Below are 18,377 nucleotides of genomic sequence, written 5' to 3' on the forward strand. Positions count from 1 at the left end.
ACCGGCCTCCACCCCACAGCTCCTGCCCCGGGAGCCCCTGGATGTTAAGTCTAGTTATAACCTAAAGGCAATAGTTAGTATTTTTCCCTTGCTTGGGCCCTCTTCCCAATTTGCAGTGAAAATGCAGCGAAAATGGGTGCCACCCACCTAATTCCGCCATCCCCTCGCAGCCCAGAGCGGGTGCAGTCGGTGGGTTTGGTGTTGGCTTTAAAGCTGAATTAACGATACAGCCGGGAGCCTGGGAAAAAAGAAAACATCCATGTGAGGAGCACAGCCAGGGAGATCTCCAAATCCTGGGGCCAAAAAGCCTCCGCGGGGAGGCGGGGGGGGAGGTTGCAGGTTTTTTCTGTCTTTGGCAGGACATTATCATCTGTGAGTTATACGTTAATCTGTGAGTTATACATATTCGTGTAGCTTGGGTTATTTTTAGTCTTGTAGTCTTGTAGTTTGGGTTATTCGGGCTCTTAAAATAACACTTGCTGTTTCTCCGATGTTTTTTTTTTTGCCCCAAACACCTTCCAGCCCTGGCCGGAACCACCGCAAACAAGGGAAGGCCGGGGGCTTGTGCCGCGGTTCCCGATGGCGCCGGCGGTGCCCTCGCTTTGGGACACGGCGGGGTTTGGGGGGGACGGTGACCCTGCGGAAGGGCCCTTCCCGCACCCCGCTTGCACGGCGGCAAACAGGAAACGTGTGAGCGCCGGCAGTTGAGTGTCACCCGAAAACGGAAAAGTCGCCTTGAGTAAGAGAGAAGATGAGAGCTCGGGCGCGGGGCAGGTGGGTGGGCGGCAGCAGCACCCCCGGCGTGGGACCCGCATCCCCCCTGGCACAGGGAGCCGCGCTGCCCCCGGCACCCATAAGCTGAGGATTCTTCTTGGCACACGGGAAAGGTAAGCGTTGCTGCTCCGGGGATAGCGCGTACATCACCTGAAAAAATAGAAAAGCAAGGAAAATAAAGGGGTTTCTCACTGGTGGTAAACCAGGGGGGGTGGGGGAGGGCGTTTTCTCCTGCCCGTGGAGGGGACTGTGGCTGGGGGCCCTTTTCCGATGGCTGGGAGCAGCATGGGGTGTTTTGGAGGGGAGGTGGGTCGCCGGGAGTTGGTGATGCTGGTGGGTGGGGGGACGGCCCTGCTCAGCCGGGGATGGGGGGTGCGCGGTTCCCATCCCAGCCCCCATCCTTGTTCTGCACCCGCTTTGTGCGGTGGGTGCCCCCATGGCTGGGGCAGGTAACTGGGGGCTTCTCGATGCCTTAAACAACCCCACCTGCCCCCCAGAGCTCCCACTTCTGCTGTCTTAGAGCCTGGGACCACCATAAAAGCACCCAGTTTCTGCCCCCGCCTCACCCCCCCGCCCCCGGTGTCCTGTGGGCCTCCAGCAACTCCACGAGACCTTCTTGCTTGAAGGGGCTGATTTTGGGGCTTATTCCCATGTTTCTGGTGCACCCTGGGATTTAGCAGAAGTGCTGTTTCACGTTGCAGAAAGACGGGGGCAGAGGGCTGGAGCCAGGTCGGTGCGGGGGGGGGTCCCTGGACCGGGAGCGGAAAGCCGGCTCGAGCGTGGCCCCAGCTCTGCGTCACCTTCTCCGTGGCTGTGGTTTCCTCTGCTCGGTTTTTTGGCTTTGCCATGCAGAGAACAATCCCTCCTGGGGACGGTGGGGGGGCTGTTGGTGACGCCGCCACCCACCCAGGATGGGGAGAGGGGACAAGGGTTGGGGGGGGGGGGGGGTGGAATGTCCCGTGCTCAGACCCCGCAAGCCGGGGGGAGTGATGAAAACCTGCCCGAGGTCTCGCGCAGCCTCCCCGGGGGTGACTCACGGCTGTGAAAGCCGGGGGAGGAATTTTAAAAGCTGCTGCTGAGCTCCCAGAAAGCAGGTGGAACCACCGTGTTCTACCCAGACCTCCAGCAGTGCCTTGGCTGGTCCTTTGCCGGTGTCACCTCCCGGCTGTGTCACCTCCCAGGTGGCCCTCAAGCCCCCCATGGTGCCAGTGCCCTGCGCATCCTCCATAGCCGGGCTGGAGCATGGGGAGATTTGGGGTGGGCACTTGGCCAGTGGCAGGAGAAGCCGCTTGCCCGGGGGGTGCTGGGCTCTCAGCCGGTGGGGGCGGCCGTTGCTGGCTGCAGGTCGAGGCTCCGTTAGCACCACGCAATCGGAGATAAGCGCTTCTCTTCCTATTGCCAAACCCGGGGGCCTTTTACATCAGCCAAAATGAATTTTCAGCTCGATCCTGCTCTGAGGACCCACCACAGCAGAGCAAAGAGCTCCGGCAAGGAGAGAGCCGGCCGAGGCTCAGCACCCGTGGGTTTCCCCCTCGGCAGGACCGAGCCGGGAGCCATGGCCGAGCACCGGGTGGCCACCAAGGGTCGGCGGATGGGCTCCAGCCGGCGCAAGCAGCTGCGTGAAGGCTCCGGTGAGGCACCGGCACCAGCCCCCAGCCCCGGTGAGGAGCCACCATGGGCATCCGAAATCGCACAGAGGGTGCAGGACTTTTTCAAGGAGCGAGACAAGGACCAGGCAGGGTTTGTCACCCGCTCGGACATGCAGGTAAGGCACGGGGACATCTTCTCAGGTCAAATGCCACAGGGGTGGAAGGAGACTGGATGATGGGTAGGTTTTTTTCCCCTGACTTGCTTTGTTCTTAGAAATTGCAGGAGGAGGATTTCCCGTGCAGCATGGAGGAGCTGGAGCTCGTCTTCGATGGGCTGGACACTGCCGGCACCGGGCGGTTAAGCACCGAGGAGTTCACTGCCGGGCTCCGTAAGTGCCAGCAGGCTGCCTCCAATAAATGCTCTTCCTGCTGGGTGGCACACGATGGCCCCAGAAGTGTCCTCATGCCCGGGTCTCAGCCCATGGCTTGCCTGGTGACGGCCCCTATTGTGCTGAAGTCGCTTGTCAAAGCCCTGGGGTGGGGAGTGTCGGGGTTTGGGCTTTGCTGTCGCCCCAGGCGGGCGCTGAGCGTTTGGGGTGTCTTGTTGGCAGGGCAGTTCCTGAGATCCCAAAAAGCTGCCAGGGACCACCGCCGGCGGAAAACGGCATCCCGGAGGGTCCGCTTGGTCCTCCCCAGCCCAACATTGGAGGGAGCGGACAGCGAGGAGCGGAGACACTTTGCTGCCTTCATGGACCAGCTGGGCACAGCCAACGTCTCTGAAGAGTAAGCCGCCTTGCTCAGCACCCATGGGTGTCCTGCAGGATGGGGCAGAGCTGTGCAAGCAGGGAAAGACTTGGGGCAAAGAGCTCAGAAATGGCTCGGAGGTGCCTTTGCCCCAAGCACGGGAGTAGAGGACAGGACCATGGTCACCCCACTTCTCATCTGTCCCCCTCAGGACCACACATCCCGAATGGTGTGAGCTAAATGTCCCAAGACCCCATAGCCGGCCCGTCTTTGGGGCGTTTGGGGGGGATGCTCACCACAAAACGCCCCTCTCCCTGCAGACAGGAGATCTGGCAGCTCTGGGTGAAGCTGCGGCAGGACGAACCCCAGCTCCTGGGGAACCTGGAGGACTTTCTGGCCAAGATGAGGCACCGCATCCAAGAAGCCAGGAGTAAGAAGAAGGCTTTGGAGGTGACCCTCAACAAGTGAGTCACCCCTGGGCAGCAGAGGGAGATGGGACGGGAAGGATGGGGACAGGGATGGGGCCCCCTGCTCACCCCAGCTGTGGAGACGTACTTGAGGAGGGAGAAACCTGGGTGCTTTCAGCATCTCCATGGGTGGCTGAAGGTTTCACTTGGAGCCAATGTTTGAGGTTGGGCTCCCTCTACAGTCCCACACGGGATGACAGAAGTGCCGGACTCAGACCGCTGGACACGTCCTTGCTGGGTGAACCCCTCCGAGCAGACCTGCTGCAGCCTGCGCATCCCATGGGCCATGTGGGGTCCCGGGGACCTGCACCTGCTGCAGCAGGGTCTGACCGCCCCCACCCCGTCCCCACCAGGCATGTGGCTGAGCACGACAAGGAGGTGCAGCAGCTCTGCGAGGCGCTGGAGCAGCAGATCCATCAGGAGCAGCAGCAGCTGCAGCAGGAGGTGGGTCACCAGCTGCTCCTCTCCCCTTACCACCCACCCCAGGAGGGCACCCAGCACCCCCAAACCCCCGTGGCAGTTCCCAGGTGGGCAAGTGGGTGCTAACATCCTTGTTGCCATCCCAGAGCATGGCCCGGAGCCACCAGCACAGCGTGGAGCTGCAGCAAGCGCTGGATGCCAGCGAGAGGGAGGTGCAGCGCTTGGTCATGGCGCAGATGGAGGTGAGCTGGCCTCAACCCCTGGTCCCCCATCGTGCGTATGGGGTCTCTGGGCTGCACCTGCAGCAGCAACACGGTGTTGCACAGCTGATCCCAGTCTGTCCCCACCAGCCCTTGGTGCAGGTTGTCACATAGGACCTCTCCTTTGCCATCCCCATGCTCCCCTCCAATCCCGGAGCGTCCAAGTTGAGTTTCCCACCCACCACCCCGAGGGATGGAAATTCAGCCCCAGGTCTAGAGGAGATGGTTATCCATCGTTCTTTGGCATGGTTCTCGTGGGGGTCCTGGCAGGGTGCAAGTGTCCTGGTTGCCATCCCGCAGCTGGAGACCCGGTGCCGCAGCCTCCGCAGCACACAACAAGCCGCCAGCACCGAAAACCAGCAGCTGGAGGAGAGCAACCGGGTGCTGGAGGATCACCTGCAGCATCTCCGCCAGCAGCTCCAGCAGACCCAGGGGCGGCTACAGGCAGCAAGGGCTTCGGTGGTCTGGGAGCGCACGGAGGAGCCCGGGTGAGCAGCTGGGTGACCACCATATCCCTGTGCGCATATGTGGTTTCCTTCTGGGGGTTGGAGAGGATGGGGAATGAGTTTGATGGGTCTCAGCCATCGTGGTACTTCAGTGGTCTCCACGGTGCAGATTAATCGTGGCTTGGTGTGAAAAACATCAGGAAAAAAAACCCAGGACTGTCACCACCATGCACTGAACCTGTCATTCAAGGGCAGTGCCGGCAGAGAGGGGGATGTCCTTCACCCAGAAGAACCCGACCAGGACTGATCCAAGGGTCGTAGGTCTTGCTGTCCTGCTCCAGCCCATCACTGCCTTTGGGGCTGGGGACAACCCTGGGGCAGGGGTGGACATGGTGAAGAGGATGCAATTGCCATTTTGACCGCTGTGCTCTGTGTTTGCAGGGACGGAGCAGCGGCAGAGCTGCCCGGTGAGATACCCCTGTCCCCACAGGTACCTCAGCTGGGACGGGGTGGGGTGTCTGGGCTCCAGGGCCTCGCGCTGTTCGGTTTGGGACTGTCAGGGAGCCCAAGAGCACCGGGTGCTTCTGCGGCAGGGGCAGCGCCTCCCCTAAAAGCTTTCTCAAACTGGGTCAGCACGGTGCCCTACGGATGCTTGGGAAGGGAGGGGGTAGCAGCACCTTAGTTCTGATACCCCCAAGATTTCGGGCAGGTACGTCTGGATGCCTGCTGGAAAGCTCAGCATCGTTTCTGGTAGATACGCTCCCTCGCCAAGAGCTTTCCCCTCTCCTCTTCCCACCCTGTTTGCTGCAGACGAGTCTGGAGAAGAGCGAGAAGCACCGCTCCGAGATGCGGATCAGGCTGGGGTCCCAGAGCGGCGAGCCCAAAGCCAAGGCAACCTACCAAGTGTAAGGGGTCCTGGGCAACAGCTGCTGCTTCAGCTCGTGCCCTCGACATCTGCGAGCCGGTACCGAGCACCCAAGTCCCCCTCCCTCCCCAGGCAAAACTCGATATTTACTCCTTCTATTGCTTCTTTCCCACCCATCTCTCATCCCGGGGAGGAGACCTCTTACCCCAGCTCGCTGCCCTGCGTCGCTCCTGTGGCTCAGGCAGTACCTGGCCAAGAGCTGGTTTTTTCATTCCTGGTAATGAGCTTGGGAAGAGGCACGTTCACTTGCTGGGCAGGATTTGGCCCCGGGTCTGTCTCCCTGGGGATGCATCACCTTTTCCCCTGTCCCTCACCGCCACCTGTGTGGCCCTGCGGTACACCCGGAGTGTCAATACGGTTGGGTTTGGAGCGGGACGGGGTGAGGTGGTGGAGGAGGGACCCTCCTGGTGCCAGCCCAGCTGGACGGGAGGGAGCTGGAGCCTCACATGTGGACTGGGCTGACCCCCTCCCTTTTCTGCCCTTTCCAGAGTTTGGGAAATGCCGCCGGCAGACACAAGCCTTTTGGGAGCCCCGCGGAGAGTGAGCTCTGCGGAAGAGGACCCCTTCCCAGAATTTCTGAAAGAGGAACGCTTTTCTGACCAAAGCTCTTTGCTAAGAGAGATGAATGATGCAATAGCGGCTCTGAGCAAACAGCTGAAGCCACAGGCACCGGGAGTATCCCCCACCCCAGCAGATACTGCCCGTCACCCCCGGGATGATGCTGAGCCCCAAACAGGGCCGGAGGCAGCCACAGCCCACGGCACAACCCCCGGAGTCGGGCGAAAGACCCTCCCCAGCCACATCAGTCACCAGCCAGTTGAAGGAGACCTGCAAGAGGGACCGGCCACAGCTGAGCTTCGTGCTCCAGACGTGACACAGGCTGGTGCGTCTGTGGGAGCCGGGCACCGCAGGGCTCAGGAGCTGGGGGCAGAGCAGGGAGAGAGCCCAGAGGAGGCATGGAGGATGTCATTCCTGCAGGGAAAGGGTGCTGGTGTGAAGGAGCTGATGCTAAAGGCAGCTGAGCATCCACAAGGAGCACCGGGAGAGAGCATGGAGGCAGGAGAGCAGGCATTGATGGAGGTGGAGGTAGAAGGATGGATGCAGAAAAAAACAGGTTGGGAAAAAGCGCAGCCCCCAGGAGAAGCTGAGGAAGCGGCATTAAGTCAGGGAGAAAATCTGGAGGCAGGTCTGGGGACACCTGAAGCTGGGGACGCAGGTCTAGCAGCGGGATGGCGGCTTGCCATGGATGAGCTTGGCCCGGCTGCGGCTCCGGGAGAGCTCGCACAGCCCCTGAACGTAGGGCTGGGGGAAGAGGCTGATCCACCACTGGGGCTCTCCGAGAAACCTGAAGTAAAGCCGGGAGAGTGCCTGGAGCCAGAGCCACCATCCCCAGGTGAGGCACGAATGGGAGCAGCCCAGGGGGATGGTGTCACGCCTGAGGTGACAGTGGCTCCTGGCCCTGGGAGGCTGGCGGAAGAGCGCGTTGGTGCCGAGGTGCAGCCCTGGGGACAGACCTTAGATGCCCAGGAGCTGCCAGCCCAGGCTCAGCACGGAGGGAGCAGCAGAGCCGGGGCTGAGGAAGGGGATGTGGAGGGGCTGCAGCCACAGGGTGAGTCCACGAGGGGAGCGGCAGCAGTGAGAGGAGGGAGCCTGGGCGCAGGGGTGATGGCGGCTGCGCCACCCGCCGAGGTGCAGGACGGCGGAGCGGGACCAGATGTGGCACCGCTGGAGGCCCAGAGCAGCGATGCCAACATGCAGCTGCTTCCAGAGGTGGAGGTGGCGCTGCAGCCCCCGGGTGAGGCCGGCTTCCCGGGGACAGAGCAGGGAGGGAGCCTGGCTCCAGGTGTTGAACCCCTGGATCAGGTCGATAAACCAGAGTTCGTGGAAATGGAGGCAGAGGACTCCCAGGCAGACATGAAGCTGTGTGGGGGTCCCAGCCTTGAAACCCCCCAGGGATGTCATGCAGCCCTGCAGCACGTGGAGGAGGCAGAGGATGGGGCACAAGGGCAGGGTGAGCATGAGCTGCCACATGAGCCTGTGTTTCAGCCCCACAGAGTGACCATCAGGCAGGGAGAGGGGGCTGGTGCAGGTCTGCAACCACAGGAGGAGGCTGAAATCCTGGACACGCTGGAGGACCAGAGCACTGATGCCAACGTGCAGCTAATTGCAGAGGCAGACGAGCTCAAACTGACCCCAGGAGGGGGCACAGAGACAGATCTGCAGCCCCAGAATAAGGCTGGTGCCCTGTGGACAGAGCAGGGAGGGAGCCTGGCTCCAGGTGTTGAACCCCTGGATCAGGTCGATAAACCAGAGTTAGTGGAAATGGAGGCAGGGGACTCTCAGGCAGACATGGAGCTGTGTGGGAGTCCCAGCCTTGAAACCCCCCAGGGATGCCATGCAGCCCTGCAGCACGTGGAGGAGGCAGAGGATGGGGCACAAGGGCTGGAGGAACATGAGCTGCCATGTAAGCCTGCGCTGGATCCGCAGGGAGCAGGAGTGGGGCAGACAGAGGGGGCTGGTGCAGGCGTGGAGCCCCCTGAGGAGGCTGAAATCCTGGACACGCTGGAGGACCAGAGCATTGATGCCAACGTGCAGCTAATTGCAGAGGCAGACGAGCTCAAACTGACCCAAGAAGGGAGCACTGAGATAGATCTGCAGCTCTCGAGTGAGGCCAGCTCCCTGGATACAGAGCAGGGAGGGAGCCTGGCTCCAGATGTTGAACCACTGGATCAGGCCGATAAACCAGAGTCAGTGGAACTGGAGATAGAGGACACCCAGGCAGATACGAAGCTGCATGGGGGTCTCAGCCCAGAAGCCCCACGGGGAGGGCCGGGTGGAGCAGCCGTGCAGCTTGGGGAGGAGGCAGAGGATGGGGCACAAGGGCTGGAGGAACATGAGCTGCCACATGAGCCTGTGCTGGATCCGCAGGGAGCAGGAGTGGGGCAGGGAGAGGGGGCTGGTGCAGGTGTGGAGCCCCCTGAGGAGGCTGAAATCCTGGACACGCTGGAGGCTCAAAGCACCGATGCCAATGCACAGCCAGTTGCAGAAGCAGATAAGCTCAAACTGACCCTAGGATGGAGCACGGAGGCAGATCTGGCACCCTGGGATGCAGCTGGGATGCGGGAAGAGGAGCAGAGCCAGATGCCTGGTTCCATGGCAGGTCTGTGTGCCGCTCACACCGCAGATGCCTGGGAGGGAGCTGCTGGTGCACATGCGTCCCCTCCAGCTGAGGCCACTTTGTACCCTGAGCGTGCCGCTGCTGCCGAGGGTCCTGCTCTGGGAGCAAAGCTGGGAGCGCTTGCTGGTCCTGGTGGGCAGATCCTGGCGGACACCCAGCCACTGGAATTACCGCAGGGAGACCGGGCTGCTGCAGAGGGGGGGCCTCTGGATGGAGCTCAAGGTCTGGAAGTGGTGCAGGGAGAGAGGCTGGAGGCAGGGGCGAGTTTAGGCGAAACTCAGGATTTAGGGCTAAAGCAGGGCCATGATGACGGTGCATCTGCACTGGCCTCCCCTGTCTCCAAGGTGCCAGTACAAATCAGCACACTAAAGCTGGAAACGATGATGCAGGAGGATGTTCTCGTTCCAGATGGGCGGCGGCTAAGCGCTTCGGGACAGGGAGCCCAAAGCGAGCTTCAGGAGCAGGTCTCAGCGCAGGCAGATAAGGTGAGGCTTCACACTGCTTCCCAGCAGCCGGAGGAGAAGCCGCCGCATGTGATGGAAACAGAACAAGCAGCTGCCGGACCTGCTGAGCCTCCAAAACCAGAGGTGCCACCAGCATCAACCCTTCATACGAGGGTCCGACAGGAAGATGCTGGAAACGACCAGTTGGGGATGGTCCTCGGAGACAGCTCACTGGGGGATGCAGCCAACAGCAGCCTGCAGCCTCAGAGGCAGCTCGTGGGAGAAAAGGGCGACGACCTCACCACTGGTCAACGGGAGAAGCAGCAAGAAGTTGGGCGGAAAATGAGCCAGAAATCCCAGCCCAGCCCAGGAGAGCCGGGGGCTGTGATTGCAGATGGGGCAGGAGCTGCCCCAAGGGGTTCTCCTGAGGCCTCCCCGGACCCAGACCACCTCTACAACGTGCTGTTCATCGGGGACTCCCACGTAGGCAAAACATCGTTCCTGTACCGCTTGCACGCCGACACCTTCAACCCGCACCTCACCGCCACAGTGGGTAGGTCTCCTCCAGCTCCAGCACAGCTCCACACCCGCTGGGGTGACCTTTCACGATTCCCTTTCCACCACCCCACAAGCTGCTGGTGATCATTACAGCCATGTAATGATCATGCACGCGCATGCCAAGCATCTATACAACCTATTTGGTCACCAAGGACCAAATAGGACTACCAACTTCACACGCCTGGATGCTCACAAGCAGGCGATGCCGGTCCTCCTTGCCCTCTCTAGGGCAGCAATACCAATGGCCCTAGTGCTTTTCCCTCTGCTTTGCCTTTCAGCTCTCTTCTCCTCTCTTAACCAAACTGGTTTTACTCATCGTGAAATTAGAGCCCTTCCCCAAATCCAGCCCTTAAAAGATCTAGAAGCTGGAGGTTCACTTGGGACCAGCCTGCTTGAGCTGCAGCCTCAGCCCACACTTGCACCATGTGCCCTCTCCATCCATCCTCTGTTACAGGGATGGGCTCTACAGTATCAAAATATCCCTTTTTGTGTCTCCTAGGACTGGATTATCACGTCAAAAACTTCATCGTGGACAACAAGTGCTTTGCCCTCCGCCTGTGGGATTCAGCTGGTCAAGAAAGGTGAGCTGCCGTGCTGTCCACTTAAGGAGACCAACCTGTGGGTTTCTCTTTTTCTGGTAATTTACTGGAAATGAACATTATTTGTTTCGCTAAGCAAAGGAGGGGTTGTTTAAGAAGGGACTCTGGACAGTGTGTGATCTGATAAAGCATAATAAGGGAAGTAATTAAGATAAAGGCTGTTTATACGGCCTCTACGATCAGGATGGGAGCAAAATCTGGGTTTTGCCTTTTGTTGTAGACATGCGTTCCTAACTTTCCCACTGGGATTTCAGATCGCTCCTAGGCAAAAATGTCCTTAGACCGTATTGGTGACCGTTTAAAATACCCACAGGTACCGCAGCATCACCAAGCAGTTCTTCCGGAAGGCGGACGGGGTCGTGGTGATGTACGATATCACGTCGGAGTACTCCTTCTCGGACACGCGGTACTGGCTGAGCTGCATCCAGGTGGGTGAAGCTGGAAAACCTCGTTCTGTCCCGAGGTCTGAGAACTCTGAGATCAGCATTTCCCCACCCGACCTCTGCCACCGGTTAAGGATGGACGTCCGGGGGTGACCAAGAACTTTGTAAAGGGCATTTTGCTTTGCTTTAGTTAGAAAATATTTTTTCTTGGAGGTTTTAAATTCAGATACTGACGATTGTCACATTTTTTGCAGTGTTCCCTGGGGTAATTTGTTGATAGCATCGTTATGCTAATGATCACCTTTTTAAAAATTAAAAACTGGAAAATGTTAAAAGTTATTTTTATAACAATTTTAAATCAAGAATAGCCCACTTTGAGTCCCGGGAAACAGGAGGCAACTTGTGTCTTATTAAAAAACTTCATGGCAGAGATTTCCAGTCCAGTACAAAGTCCGTGTTTACAAACAAACGCCGCAACAAAATGGGATGTCGCCTTGTTCAGTGTGTGTAAATCCCAGCCAGAGCATCTTCTGGAGGGTTCCTGAAGTCAAACACAAAGGTGACTCACCCGGTGTTATGCCCTGTTAATAGATCAGGACAGATGATTTAAGGGGGAAAAAAATATCCCTTTCTTAAATGCTGTTAAACGCGCTTAAGGATTTAAGGTTTTGTCATTGGCCCAAATCCATGGGCATCCCTCAGGGTGCTCCAGGATGCTGCAGGCAACGTGGCCGGCTGTGATTCGAGGGAGATCCGGTCGCGCTCCTGAGCCTCCCATCTCTAATTGCGCAGGAAGGAGCAGAAGACGGAGTCGTTATTCTGCTCCTCGGGAACAAAACCGACTGTGCCGCAGAGAGACAGGTCCCCACCAAGGAGGGGGAACGCTTGGCCAAGGTAGGTGCATGGCCCTGCTGAAGCCTGCTGTCCTGCCGTCCCCCCAAGTTAAGCTACACCCCAGGACAGCTAAGGGTGGTGCCACCAGCCCGAGGACCTGGGGAAAGGTGAAAGCCCTTCACCCGCCTTTTGTGCCTCGGCAAAGTGATCTCTGAACCCATCTTTCACCCTGCTTTTCCCTTGCCCTTTTAGTTTTGACTCAGCACCGCCCCAGTAAAACAGTTTGTGGAACCGGATCTATGAATTAAAATGCTTTCATCTCTGCTGGGAAGTGCTGCGCATCTTCCTAGCATCATATAAATAATAAGCCCACCAAGCCCTACCTGTTTTAAAGATAGTGAAATGTTTAAAGTACGATTAATCCCTTCAAATGTAGGTGGCTAATAAAAATTAGGCGAGAAGAATCACACCTTTACCAACTTAATTTCAAAGTTTACGGGATTTGGGGCAGTATCCAGTGACCGGTTTTACAAATGGAGACACCAGGACAAGGGGTTAGATGCTGTTTTTATTTTTATCTTTTTCTTTCACAAACCTGTCACTGGCAGGCACAAAAGACCTGGGAACGTCGAGTTATGTCTCTGTATTCGCCCCACTAATGGGAGCGCATCCCATCTCGGTCCATCTGCAGTGTCAGCCTTTTCCTTGATACTAAATGTTGATGTCGTAGCTACCAAAAAAGCCGGATTTCACCCTCACATTCCAGTAAACCAGTTATTGAGTTGTTTGTTTCCTTGAGTCCTTCTGTTTCCCCTTGACCGTGGCTGTCCCCTGGCCATTTACTCCCATATTAAGCTATTCCAACGCAAGAATATTACAATTCTCTTCGGGCTCTGTGTCTTCCAGGAGCATCAGCTCATGTTTTACGAATGCAGCGCTGCCTCGGGCCACAACGTCTCCGAGTCCATGGTCAGCTTAATCAGGTGAGGCCTGTGCTTGGGTTTTTCAAGGTGTCCTGAATTTAATGGCCTCCCTCCTTGTTTGGTTGGGTTTTTTTTAACTCCAAATGCTGGTGTGTTACTGTCATTTGAGACTCCCTCTGCCCAAATGGCAGGGAAAACTGAGAGCAGCGTGAGCATGGCCGGGATGAGCTGGAGAGAAGCGCTGCAAGACGTCTCCTGAGCAGTCAGCACTGCAAGGAGATTAATAAAAACCCTTCTCGGGATGCTGCTGATTTCTCCCTGGGCTGACTGAAATAAATTCTGTCTGTGATTTGATTTAGGTTGGCGTTTTTTAGCAGAGCCCAGGGTTCTCCAATCACGCTGAGCTGGAAGGCTCCTAATTCCTTTCAGCCCTGCTGAGCCTCCTTGACCAACGCTCGTCAAGACAAATCGCAAAGCAATGGGAAATAGGGGGGGGGAATACCCGGCTAATTTGCTTCCTTTTCTCCCAGGTCGCTCAAAGTTCGTGAAGATGAATTAAAAAATGAGGCAAAAGAGGTAGCAAAGCCACCCCAGAAGAAGAAGGGCTGTTGCTGGTGATGGACAGACACCACCCCCCGCCTCCCCGTTGTGATCGGAAATGGCAATGACAACCAGAAAAGCATAAAAATAGCCCGGGGGGGGGACCACCTCGTCTCCCCATGTGTCGGCCCTGCCTGATGTCCCTTGGATGCTGAGAGCAAAAGCCGCTGCGGAGGAGCCGGCTGTCACCAGTCCCTGTCCCCGCTCACCTGCTGCTGTTATCCCAGAGCACACGAGCCCCCCGAAATACTTGTTGGGGGGCAGAAAAGGAATCCGCCTGGATGCGAGATGCTGGAGCAATACTGGAAGCAGCAGGGAGAAAAACTGAGTCTTGGGATAAAAGAAAATAATACCAGGAGTCACTTGAAGACTCCTGAAGTGTATAAAATAAGGGGGTTTAGGGCTGTCGGTGCCACTGTGCAGCGGTGACTTTTGCTCTGGCTTTTTAATCAGATTGGATCTGGAACGATGAAATCTGCGGTATATCCTAAAGGCACTTTCTAAGTCCTTCCAATTAGGCAAAGCAAAGCTAATTTTTCTCTTTCCTGGTTTATCGTGCCAGGGAGCGTAACGGATCTTGACAGAAAACTACTAAAAACTGCTCCAAATGAATACAAAAGCCCCAAAAGCATGTTCAGGATAATAGAGAGAGCCGTGGGGTGGTGGGATATAGGATCAGATAAATGCTTGCAAGAGCCCTTTTTCCTTGCATTGCCCCCAGAACAGATTTTTTTTTTTTTTTTTTTTTTTTGCACTATTGCAGGGAATTTAAGGTCGGGCAGGGAAAAGCAATCTGCTGCACCCTGCCCTTCCGCAGCCCCGCATTGGTTTTAAAACCCAGCCTGAAAAATCTAAACAAGCACACCTCACAATTTCAAGGCTTTTTTTTTTTTTTTTTCTTTTCTTCTTTCTCCTCTCCACAGCTTGATGCAGAGCGCTATATTTTTGCAGAGGAAGACACACAGACTAAATAAACAAGAATACAAGCGTTACATTTCAGTATTTTTATATATCGCCTGCGTTGCCTCGTCCCCAGCGGATGTACTGAGATACTGCGCTTCCATGCGGATGTGGAGGAAATAATTCTGCTCAGATGAGCTTGCTTTTTGTCGCCGTTATTATTTATATGTATAGTATGGCCAAGTATCATAGTAGCCAGTTTCTGCTTTTTACAAAAATATAGTGACAACAAAAGTTGATTTACTAATAACACTATATAGTTTAACAAAAAAAAAAAGGAATATCATTCTGCATGTTTCTGACTCTGTTATAGCTCAGCTTTCCAAGGAAACAAGGCTTAAGAGCTCCTGATGCCTGTGTACATGTACCTGGTTTTTCTTTCCGAGCCCAGGGGCTGTTTTTAGCAGCCCCCCATGGGTAGCAACCGCTGTATGAATAAAGGCCTGAGTACCCGGGACTAATTAACACCCCCATTGATGGAAAAATTGCAGTTTAAGTTTAGTCTTTATCAGATGGTGACAAATCTCCCTGGGAGCCAGGTGAGAGCAGACTCTCCTGCTTCTGCTCGTCACGGAATTACGCCTTCAAACGGGGCCAGCTCTGTGTCATACCCAAAAAGCGCTCGGTGGAAAGGGTGGTGATTTGCAGACGGAGATGCACAGAGACCACCGCTGGACCAAGCTCATGCTCAGTAAAATCAGGGATACGAGCTTCCCCAGGCAGCGTAGGGTACAACTTTGCGATGATGGAGGAATTTCCGAGTCTTTTACAGGTGAGTTATCTCCTCTGCACACCCCGTCTCGCTGTTCTGGCACCTCTGTGCCACCAAAGCTCCCATCCCCTGTCCCAAGCCACCCTCCCTGGGCTCTCCATCCTTAAACGACTTCCTTTTCTTAATGTGATACGTTCGTACTCCCATGCCATGTCCATCCCTCTTTACCGTATTTCATTATAAAATATTTTTAGCGATGGAGCAGCCTGAAGACCACAGCTCCTCAGGACGAGTTTACACGGCTCCATTCAGAGCTGTGCCTGGAGTTGGGGTAGTTAAGAATAGGGTATTTTTGTGGTTGTTTGGGCCCATCTTCACTATTTCTGCTTTGCTGTTTTTATCATAAAATAATATAAATTCAACTACAACCTGCGAGTCTGGCCTGTGGTAAGAGAAGCACCATTTCAGCCTAATTCATCCTAAAAGGTCCTTTTTACTGGCTCCGCGTGCCCCCGTGCAGAGCCGCCCAGCCGCATGTACGCCGAAGCCATCCAGCAGATCGGTTTGTCCCGTCGCCTAAATTTGCTGGGATTATGTGCGGAAGATGCTGCTTGGCCGACTGGCAGCAGGATTGTGCAGGAAAACGCTTTTATTTGCTCGCAAAATAACGAGTTGAGGTCGCCGAGGCTAAATCCTCCCGTTAGATGGCAGCAAATGCAGGAATACCTTCAAACTGCGGTGTTGCCGCTGCAAGGGAAGACCAGGGAAGCTTCAATAGGGGCCAAAAGAGAGATCTGCAAAAGAAAAGGCTTCCCAGCACAGCAGACAGAAAGAAACGTCTGACTTAATTCCACTAGAAATCACGTCTAGGAAAAAGGCTTGAGTTTGTGCCCAAAGGTGTTGCAGAACACAAGCGTTATCCCCCTCCAAACCTCCCCTCCGCACTTGGAAACCAATTTTTTTATTGCCAGGTCAAGAGAAAGAGCAGGAAGGCAATAAAACCTGTTGGAAAACGTGGTCAGCGCGTTGCATTTGAAACCATCATTCGGCTTTAATCATTCACGATCCCAGCAAACGTTCCCACTCCACAATCAAAGGCACCGCTCATTTGCAAGCTGTTAAACGCACCCACCAGCGTCTGGAGAAGGATCAAGGTCTGAGATATTAATAGCAACAGGGAAACGCATATTTGTTTGGACCACAGGAATTATTTTTTTTTGTAAATCAGGTTGTTTCCCTTCGAGCCATTTGTAATTCCTCAAGGCGCTTCGTGAGAAATAGAGGAGCTGCCCCAGCTCGAGCCAAGATTGCGGAAGATCTCGGAAACCAGCCCAAATTTAGCGGGCGTTTGCCACCGTCTCGCTTTGATGCGTCCACCTGGAAAGCAGAGAACCCGGACAGGGTCCTGCCGAGCGGCAACAAACCATCGGGCAAAGCTTTCGGTGCCCCAGAATTTCACCCCATTCCCCTCGAAAAGGCAGTAAAATCGGGACGTGGAGACCATCCCGCTTCCCGCACTGGGATTGACAGGGCAGGAAACTCCAACCTGATCGGAGGAAGTACTTTTTCTCGCAATGTTTAATTAAACTGCAGAATTCCTCGCTGCAGGAAGTTGTTGGGGCCGAGAACTTTAAACAAGGCTGAAAAGGGAGCAGAGAGATACCAAAACCACCCGTCACAGCCGCGACCAACAGCTGACTCTAAAAATGCATTTAATTGCAATTAAGAAGCAAAGCTGTGCCTGAGACCTCTTGCTCCTGCTTCCTTCTGAGCTTTTCATGCTGTGGGGTGGCTCTGGGGACCTCCACTTGCTCCATCTCCCAGCCCTTTAGTCCTGGAAGCCTTTCCCATGCTTTTTAGGGCTTTCCCACCCTTTTTAGGGGGTTAACACCCCGTGGGTGGTCACTGCTTGTCACTCGAGCTGCGGGAATAGGCAGCCGTGTCCCCGCGGGGCTGGGGGTAAGTGGGCTTTAGGGGGGCACTGGATGGGTCTTGGTGGGGAGCAGAAATGGGGCGCAGCGGAGCTGGGGGAGGTAAATGGGTCTGGGGGGGGCTGCTGTCAGGTCTGGGGGGGCATAGGGGGTGATGGATGGGCGCTGGGGGGGGATGCTGGGGCTATCTTGGGGTCTTAGGGAGTGCAAAGGAGATCTCAGGGGTGCTGTGGGATCTGGCTATCAAAGGATTTGGGGGTGCTGGGGGGGTCTTGGGGGTGCTGTGCGCTCAGGCAGGTGCTGGGTTTTTTTTTTGACGTTACTGGGGGGAGTCTGAGGGTGCTGGGGTTTCAGGTGGGTGTTGGGGGGTGTCTTAAGGTTCTTGGGGCTCATGTGGGTGCTGGGTGGGGGGCATCTTAAGGTGCTGGTGGAGGGTCTGAGGGTGCTGGGGGCTCAGGGAGATGTTGGGAGGGGCTTTAGTGTTAGCAGGGGGGTGTCTGAGGGTGCTGGGGGCTCAGGTGATTGTTGGGGGGGATCTGTGGGTAATGGTGGGGTCATGTAGGTGCTAGGGGGGGTTCTCAAGGTGTTCATGAGCTCAGGTGGGTGCTGGGGGGGAGCATCTTAGGGTTCCCGGGGGGGTCAGGCTGGTGCTGAGGGGGGTGGCCTCAGGGTTGTTATGGGCTCAGGTAGGTGCTGGGGGGTGTCTGAGTTTGCTGAGGGCTCAGGTGGTTGTTGGGGTTGATCTGTGGGTGATGGGGGGGTCAGGCTGGTGCTGGGGGTGGTATAGTGGTCTCAAGCTGTTCATGGGAGCAGGTGGGTATTGGGGGGGAGTCTTAGGGTTCCCAGGAGGGTCTGAGGGTATGGGGAGAGGTCAGGCTGGTGCTGGAGGGGGGTGTCTGAGGGTGGTCATGGGCTCAGGTTGGTGCTGGGGGGGATCTGTGGGTAATGGTGGGGTCATGCAGGTGCTGGGGGGGTTCTCAAGGTGTTCATGAACTCAGGTGGGTGCTGGGGGGGAGCATCTTAGGGTTCCCAGGGGGGTCAGGCTGGTGCTGGGGGGGGGCCTCAGGGTTGTTATGGGCTCAGGTAGGTGCTGGCGGGGTCTTAGGACTAGCAGGGGGGTGTCTGAGGTTGCTGGGGGCTCAGGGGGGTGCTGGGGGGGATGTCTGAAGGTAATGGGGGGTCAGGCAGGTGCTGGGTGGGTCTCGAGGTGTTCGTGGGCCCAAGCGGGTGCTGGGGGGGAGGGTGTCTTGCCCGGGGGGGTGTCTGAGGGTCCTAGGGAAGCGGATGTTGCAGGGGGGTCTGAGGGTTCCCGGGGGGTCTGAGGGTGCTGGGGCTTCAGACAGGTGCCTGAAGGGGAGCTGAGGGTGCTCATGGACTCGGGGGGGTGCTGGGGGGGTGCGTGTTAGGGATACGGGGGTTTGTCCGTGTTCTGGGCTCAAACCTATGCTGGGGGGTCTCAGGGGGACGCTGGGCTCCGGTGGGTATTGGGGGGTCTCAGGGCCACCGGGGGAGAGGGCTCTGGATGCGGGGGGGGGGGTCTTAGGGCCGCCGGGGTTGTGGGGGTGCCCGGCCCGGCGCCATGTCGGAAGCAGGAAGCGGGGGGGCGGCCCGGCCCGGCCCGGCCCCTCGGC

The 18,377-nt window shown here is 56.8% G+C and overlaps 1 protein-coding gene across 1 annotated transcript; it reads left to right on the forward strand.

Moving 5' to 3' along the window:
- The first annotated feature begins 735 nt into the window (after window positions 1-735).
- On the forward strand, window positions 736-13,395 carry RAB44 (RAB44, member RAS oncogene family). Its single transcript, XM_054181572.1, has 16 exons — window positions 736-887; window positions 2,314-2,539; window positions 2,638-2,752; window positions 2,975-3,146; window positions 3,428-3,571; window positions 3,928-4,018; window positions 4,141-4,236; window positions 4,555-4,742; window positions 5,142-5,190; window positions 5,511-5,605; window positions 6,114-9,799; window positions 10,304-10,385; window positions 10,717-10,831; window positions 11,579-11,680; window positions 12,527-12,603; window positions 13,074-13,395. The coding sequence occupies exons 2-16, from the start codon at window positions 2,330-2,332 to the stop codon at window positions 13,159-13,161; spliced, it is 5,310 nt and encodes a 1,769-aa protein (XP_054037547.1). The 5' UTR covers window positions 736-887; window positions 2,314-2,329; the 3' UTR covers window positions 13,162-13,395.
- The last annotated feature ends 4,982 nt before the right edge of the window (window positions 13,396-18,377 follow it).

The sequence above is a fragment of the Rissa tridactyla genome, chromosome 21 (genome assembly GCF_028500815.1).
Source record: "Rissa tridactyla isolate bRisTri1 chromosome 21, bRisTri1.patW.cur.20221130, whole genome shotgun sequence".
NCBI lineage: Eukaryota > Metazoa > Chordata > Aves > Charadriiformes > Laridae > Rissa > Rissa tridactyla.